Source organism: Orycteropus afer, unplaced genomic scaffold, assembly GCF_000298275.1.
Source record: "Orycteropus afer afer isolate SDZICR_OR568_19922 unplaced genomic scaffold, OryAfe1.0 scaffold00365, whole genome shotgun sequence".
Classification (NCBI taxonomy): domain Eukaryota; kingdom Metazoa; phylum Chordata; class Mammalia; order Tubulidentata; family Orycteropodidae; genus Orycteropus; species Orycteropus afer.
In genome coordinates this window covers 933,090-940,895 of record NW_006921952.1, presented here as the reverse complement: position 1 = coordinate 940,895, position 7,806 = coordinate 933,090, and the positions used below count along the sequence as shown (strand labels likewise).

General features: G+C 46.0%; 1 protein-coding gene across 1 annotated transcript in view; it reads right to left on the bottom strand.

Moving 5' to 3' along the window:
• Positions 1-390: 390 nt before the first annotated feature.
• LOC103207336 (aldose reductase-related protein 2-like) overlaps positions 391-7,806 on the bottom strand; it is a 19,536-nt gene continuing 12,120 nt past the window's right edge. The window contains exons 5-10 of the mRNA XM_042782545.1: positions 6,858-6,982; positions 5,898-6,003; positions 5,125-5,207; positions 4,523-4,606; positions 2,928-3,010; positions 391-433 (exon numbers count right to left, since the gene is read on the bottom strand). Of these exons, the coding sequence (XP_042638479.1) occupies positions 391-433; positions 2,928-3,010; positions 4,523-4,606; positions 5,125-5,207; positions 5,898-6,003; positions 6,858-6,982 (524 nt within the window). The remainder of the gene's footprint in view (positions 434-2,927; positions 3,011-4,522; positions 4,607-5,124; positions 5,208-5,897; positions 6,004-6,857; positions 6,983-7,806) is intronic.

Sequence of the window (7,806 nt, the reverse complement as noted above, 5' to 3'; positions counted from 1 at the left end):
ACATAATGCTGGTCAGCTCTGCATCACGTCTTGATGGGCGTTTGGTTGGACCATTGTGATCTGTAGGGTAGAGAAGTCCTAAAACAGGGCTTCCTGGGTGGCACAAACAGTTAAGCACTCAACAATTAGCCCAAAGGTGGACTGTTGGAACCCACCCAGAGGTACATCAGAAGTAAGGCCTAGCAATCTGCTTCAAAAAGTCACAGCCTTGAAAACCCCATCAGATAGTTCCACTCTGCCCACATGGAGTCACCATGCTGTCATAATGACTTGACAGCAACCAACAACAGTAACAACAACAAAGCAGGTCTCAGGTGCGTTGAGTTACACTTCAAGAAAGGGAAGCAAGAATCCGCTGGATCATCTCACCAGGAACCTGAAGATCCACCATCAGTATTCTGCAGTGAAGGGATAATCTTCCAAATGGACCACTCTGCAGAGAGAAGAGAGAGAATGACTGTAAAGAAGAGCCCATTCCACAAGCAACGACGCTGATGGAAACGCACTCTTCTCTGGGACGTCCTATGGTCTTCATGCTCTCTCAGCCTCCCCCAAGATTATGAGATAACACAGGACAGGGGCCTACACCTCCACCTTCACACAAATTGATCTGAGAGTGTGCTGGGAAGGATGGCAGCTAAGCAGAGACCAGGGTGCCAAGATAAACTGGTATCTTGGAAGAAAGGCCTTGCAATCTAATTCTGAAAAATCAACTATTGAAAACCCTATGAAGCACACTTCTACTCTGACATGCATGGAGCTTCCATGAGTCAGAATCACATCTACAGCAGCTGATTTAATGGCTAATCCATGGAAGGAAGACAGGACAATCTGCTTCCGTAAAGATTTACCACCTCAGAAAACCAACGGGGGTCACTACAAGTTGGAATCGACTCAGTGGCAGTGTGTTTGGTGTTGGTTAAGAAGCCTGGAGCCAAGCTCTGCACTAAGTGCCTTGCAACTCTTGCCTCGATGAATTCTCCCAATACTACAAGGTGGAGAAGAGTAGTAGAAGTGACCATTTCAGAGTTGCTTGAGTATTGAATGAGATAATACTACACACACAAGCTTAGAATACCTGGCACATTCTGAGCTAACTCTCAACGTACATTAGGTGTTATTAGAACCATCATCTCTATTTTGTAGGTAAAGAATCCAACTCGGAAAATTTAGGGAAATTACCCAAGACCACACAGCTAATACATAAGAGATGGAGCTTGGATTTGAAGCCAAGAAGTCCTGGTTGCACAGTGGTTAAGCACTCAGCTGCTAATGGAAAAGTAAGGTGGCTTGAACCCACCTGTCACTCCACAGGAGAAAGATGAGGCAGTCTCTTTCCTCAAGGATCTACAGCCTTGGAAACCCTATGGGGCACTTCTACTCTATCTTGTAGGGTTGCTGTGAGTCAGTATAGAGTCCACAGCACAGAACAACAGACACTCCTGACCTCCCCATCTCTGCTATCTCCATTGGAAATAGTGCTCGTAGAAGAAGCAGTGACATTTTGGGGAGGTCACATGTTATGGTCACCACTGTTTTTCATCCTAAATGGCTGGTACTGTTATCCTCCCATGCAGGTAAGCACTGGAAGGGGGGAAAGGCTGCCCTAGGACACTAGTGACCTGGGACCTCATGACATGCAAGCAGTGCTGGAGACTGAAACCCTTCTAACAGTTGAGAAATCATGCTTGGCTTGAGAAATAGTGGAAGAGACTCAAGTTGTCACTGAATTGGGGACCTGGAAGTCAGAACTGCCATAAGTCATTCTCAAAGACAAACATCTCTGATACCTTTAATCATTTGAAACCAGATGTATCATGAGAGCTGGAAAGTATTGATGGAAAAGAGAATGATCATCTAGCAAGTGAAAGTTTTTCCCAGATGCTTATTAAAGATATTTTAAATAATTTAAGGTAAAGTTAATCCACCTCTTTTGAGGGGTGTTTGATTTAAAACATCCTACAACTGACTGGCTCTGGTAGCATAGTGGCTAAGTCACTTGCCTGCTAACCAGACGGCTGGCAGTTCAAACCCACCAGCCACTCCTCGGAAGGAAGGTTGGGCAATCCTACTTCCGTAGTGATACTGCCTCAGAAACCCAAGGAGGGGTCGTTATGAGTCAGGGCCGACTCGACGGCATAACAACAACACAACTGACCAAAACCCAAAACCAAACCCAATTCTGGTGAGTCAATGCTGACTTAGGGCAACTCCATATGGGTCAGCACAGTACTGCTGCACAGGGTTTTCTTGGTTGTAATCTTGACAGAGACAGATCAAGTCCTACAACTGACAAAGGAAGGAAATTCTTGGAAGACATTCTTCTACTGTTTGGAAACTCAGTCTCCTGGAGTCTGTTTATCAAGCTTGTGACTTTAAATATCACCCATACACAATAGACTCCCAAATGTTTATCTGCAGCCCAGACCTTTCCTACTAAGGAAATACCAACTGCCTATCTGGTATCCCCACTTAGATGTCTGATAAACATCACACACATGTTCCAAGTCCCACTCCTGATTCCTTTCCCCAATGGCAATTCCAGTCTTGTGTTGCTCGGGCAAACACAAAAAACAAACAAGACAAATCTTGGAGCCATCTTTAGCTCCCCTGGTACAGAACAATTGCTCAATGACTATTTGTGAAGTGAATGAATGAATGAATGGTTTCTACCTCCAACCTAGTGACATGGCCTGTCTTAAAATTCTAGCACTGAATCCAGAAGTCCAGACACTGAGCAGCAATTAGGGACAGGTCTTTCCTCACAATGCTTCCACCTTGGTACGCCAGTCTTAATTTTCAAAACTGACAGAAGATAGTATTTGGAGACAAAAGTAGCCCCAGCTGCTATCCAAGCCTTCCAGCTCACCCTCTACCAGTTTAGAGAAAACACTGATGCTCCTCATAGAGTGACCCAGTGCTCTTACTCCTTCACAATGCAGGCCCTCCAGTTTCTGTTGAAGCCAAGCATGGTTGCCATCTCCTCATCACTCAACTGGAAGTCGAAGACCTGGAAAGGGGAGAGTTCAAGCCAACCCATGGGGTCCTGTTCCAGCAGGGAAAGAGCTCACATTCACAACACTAACTGGCTGCAGGCCGTCCCTATTATGCTCACTGGGTGTGAATTTTGCTTTAAACTTGTTGTTGTTGTTATGTGCCGTCGAGTCAGACCCGACTCATAGCAACCCCTCCTTGGGTTTCCAAGGCAGTATCACTACAGAAGTAGATTGCCCCATCTTCCTTCCTAGGAGTAAACTAGGTTCTATAAATATTAAAAATTGAATCTAATAACATGTAAAAAAAATTAAACACCATGACTTGTTATGGACTTAGCATGGCTGGTTCAACATTTGCAATTCAATCAGTATAATTCATCATATGAACAAAGAAAGGCTAACAGAGAAGAATCATATAGTCATGTCAACAGATGCAGACAAAACATGTGACGTTAGATCCTACACAAAGACTGCAGTCTTGATGGGCTTGGGGCTTCCCAGTGCAGGTGTGTCCCTGATGGACACCCAGACTTCTCTAGGAAGTAGGTCCTCCAGTGCAGTCTATGTCCCCTGTGCTGTGGGGTGGGGTGGGGGGTGAGGCCGGGATGGTCTGCTCTGTGTGTGGTCATGGTCTGCCACTCAGCGACAACCAAGCTTCTCCTCAGGGAAATGACGAACAGCTGTGCTCACGCCTGCCAGGTGTGAGCTTGTCTCTGGCCCATGGATCATCCAGCTCCACTCTTAATGAGGTCTGCCCCATGCCCTGGGAGGTGACAGGGTGGTGGACAGGGGGTGAGGCCCACAAACAATGCAGGGACAGGATTAGGATCCTGGTGAAAAGAGTTACTCCTTCTCCTTCTCCTTCTCCTTCTTCTCCTCCACTGAGAAGAACCAAGGTCAACCAGCAGACTGTTTTTTTAAAAAAAAAAAATTTATTGTGATTTGGGCAAAAGTTCACAACTGTTGTCATTGTTAGGTGCTGTTGAGTCGTCTCTGACTCATACTGACCCTATGCACAGCAGAATGAAACACCGCCCGGTCCTTATATTTTCTTATTAGGAAGTTTACAGAGCAAATTCATTTTCCATACAGCAGTTCATACACATTTTGTCTCATGACATTGACTGCAATTCCCCACAATGTAGCAGCTCTCTTCCCACTTCCACCCCATAGTTACCTCTTCCCTGTGTCCTTTCCTCCCACGTACTCCCACCCTCCTAGCTGTCTCCCTGTGCAAACACTGCCCTTCTGTTCTCCCATGATTGATCGCTCAAAGTGGTGTAGCCACCTATTGTAAATGTTCATCTCATATGCCTATCTACTGTTTGGCTGAAAACCACAGGAGTGAGCTCAGTTCCAGACCTGAAGGATGGCTAGGGGCCATAGTCTCAGGGGTCTCATCAGGCCCCATCAGACCAGCAAACCTGGTCTTTTTTTATGATTTTGAGTTTTGTTCCACATTGTTCTCCCACTCTCCAGGATCTCCTGCACCAATCCCCTTGAGTGGTCAACCAGCAGACTCTTACCTGGAAGTTCTCAGCAATGTGCTTTGGGGTCACAGATTTGGGAATCACAACCACATTCCTCTGAATTTGGAACCAGATCAGAACCTGTGCATGAAGGACATCATGCTCCATTCATCACCAGAGCCCTCCCTCCACGAAAGAACAAAGGAACCACATTGTAGCTCCCTGCCTTCATTGCAACACTGACTGTGGACTGAGTGCGTCCCTGTCAGACACTGGCAGTCTCCACTAGACAGTCTCCCAGAATCTTCACAACAGCTTGAAGATGCAGGTTGTAAGATTTCCTTATTAGGAACTAGGACAGTGGCTGGGCCGGTGTTGGGTCCCAAGATGGCATGTGGTAGACCTGGATCTCAACCCAGATCTCTGCCCGCCAAAGCCACTCATGTCACTGAGTGGTCAGATTCACAGGAAGCTGCTGGACAGGGTCCTCCCTGTCTCAGAGATAACAGTGTGTCCCCTGGAAGCCCAATAGAACTTGAGGAGTAGCCTGACCAGGTTTCATCTGCCGTGTTCTTCCCCTTAAAGGAGTAAGGTGAAGACAACACAAGGAAAGAAACAGGGCTTGGGACTGCTGGGGGACAAATGGAGTCATAATGTACCTGGGCTGGGGTTCTGTTGTGCTTTGCAGCAGTCTCCTTAATCCCAGGGTCCTCCAGCAGTGAAGGGTTCTCTGGCTCAGCCCTAGAAACAGAAAGATGGCAGGCATGTGTGAACAATGCCATAGTTACCATGTATAGCTGAGCATCACTCCCATGATGATGGCCTCCAGACTGGTCCTCCCATAATCACCATGGTTATTACTATGTGTAGATGAACTTCCCTTCCATGATGATGTCCCTAAAGCCACTGCTCACAGTATCCTCCAACTGGGAGATGGGCATAAGCACCTGAAAGCTTTGTCTTACCTTTGGGCCCACCATGGGCTCCGAACCTCACCTTGTGTAAAGGCTGGTCCTGCTCTAAGTGGCTGAAAATAAGAGGAGCAGATATGTTGCTATTTTTTTATCTTACTTTTTTGAGTCTATAAGCAATTAGATAGAATAATATATCTAAGACAATGTATTAGGTATACCTAAATGGGATTATAACCAACCAAAACTAAACTCACCGCCGCTGGGTCGCATCCAACTCATAGTGACCCCTCCTTGGGTTTCTGAGGTGGTATCTCTACAGAAGTAGATTGCCCTTGGAAGGAAGACTGGGAACCCAAGGAGGGGTCACTATGAGTCGAATCCAACTCGATGGCAGTGACTTTGGTTTTTGGTTTGGTAACACATTGTCTTAGATATTTTATTCTATCTAATTGCTTATAGACTCACACCAACATTAACCAGTTATCAGTCATTTTAAAGAGCCCCTGAGGAACCTCATCAGGGTCTGTCTGAAGAGCCCAGAGGGCTGTAATCAGTGACTGCAATGCCCTTGGACTGGCAGTATTGGATCAGCTTCTCCTGTGTGAGGTATGGGTGACACTCAATCTGCAAAAGGAAACAATCCCCATCACTAGGCAGTTGGCCCATGTTTGGACCATCTCTGAGGGAGTTCCACACACAAGAAAAGATGTTGTTGTTGCTAGGTGCCATCAGCTCCGACTCACAGTGATCCTCTGCACAACAGAATGAAACACTGCCTGGTCCTGTGCCAGCCTCACAATCCTTGCCACACCTGAGCCCACCATTGCAGCCACTGTGTCAGTCTATCTCGTTGAGGGCCTTCCCGTTCTTCATTGACCCTCCACCTTACCAGGCATGATATCCCTCTCCAAGGAATGGTCCCTTCTGACAACGTGACCAAAGTAGATGAGATGAAATCTGGCCATTCTTACTTCCAAGCAGCATTCAGGCTGCACTTCTTCCAGGACAGATTTATTCATTCTCTTGCCAGTCCATGGTACTTTCAGTATTCTTCACCAACACCACAACTCAAAAGCATCAACTCTTCTTCGGTCTTCTTTGTTCATTGTCCAGCTCTCACATGCATATGAAGCTACTGAAAGCACCATGGCTTGATTTAGGTACGCCTTAGTCTTTAAGGAGACAACTTGGCTCTTCAGCACTTGAAAGATGTCTTTTGCATCACATTTGCCCAGTGCATTATGTCATCTGATTTCTTGACTGCTGCTTCCATTGGTGTTGATTGTAGAAGCAAGGAATATGCATAAAGATTGCCAAGCAAAAACCAAACATTGCCCGCTAATACATTTGGATGCCAGATCCTGTGACCAGTCTCGGACCTCCCCAAAGCATCCTCATCACGGGTTCCTGAGAGGAGACTCACCATACAACACTGAACTTGCCTCCAAATGTTTTACCTTTTACTAAGCAGAATTTACCTGGTTAATCACTGGTTTATGTTTCAGCCTGGGTTTGTTCAAGAGCCCCTCAATCTGGAAGTGGTTGAAGTTGGAGATACCAATGGCTTTCACAAGCCCTTTGTCCATCAGTTCCTCCATGCCATCTATCATAGAAAAGAACATCTGTTGGGCAGTCCCAGGGGCTACAGGGGCCTTGAGTTGGTTTAGTCTTCTCAGGAGGACCAGCTGGTAAAGGATCCACCTCAGAAGTGTTGGCTCATACATATAAAGGAAACTGCCATCAAGCCTAATGGTGCCCTCAATGATTGCTTTCAGCCCCAATGAAACTAGGCATCCAAGGTGAAGTTTCTGTGGTCTTGCCTTCCCTCCTCAGCCACACCAGGTGGCCTGGCTTAGCTGGGAGGGGACTACATGTAGACAAAGGTCATTGCCTGGGCTCTGGGTCACCCCCTCCCATACTCCCCAAGTTTGGTCTGCAGTAATATTAGGGCCACTAGTAAAGAGAGAGTAATGTTTTTGCTTTGAGGATAAGGCTAAATGAATTTGTTTTAGTGAAGATATTAAACAAATACTTAAGACTGTGTAGTCAGTCATTAAGGCAAAATTAAACTATGTAAATCTAAAATTTTTTTAAAAAAAATTATTTCAACTTGTGATTTAAGCCCTCTGTCTAGTATTTGGGCTCAACCAGTTCACAGCTTGTCCAGTAGTGACAACTCATCACATTTTACAATGGATTATACTTTTTTTTTTTTATTTGTGTGTGTGTGTGCATATATATATATATTTGTTGTTGTTATGTGCCATCGAGTCGGACCCAACTCATAGCAACCCCTCCTTGGGTTTCCGAGGCAGCATCACTATGGAGGTAGATTGCCCCATCTTCCTTCTGAGGAGTGGCTGGTGGGTTTGAACTGCCAGCCTTCTGGTTAGCAGTCAAGTGCCTTAGGCACTATGCTACCAGAGC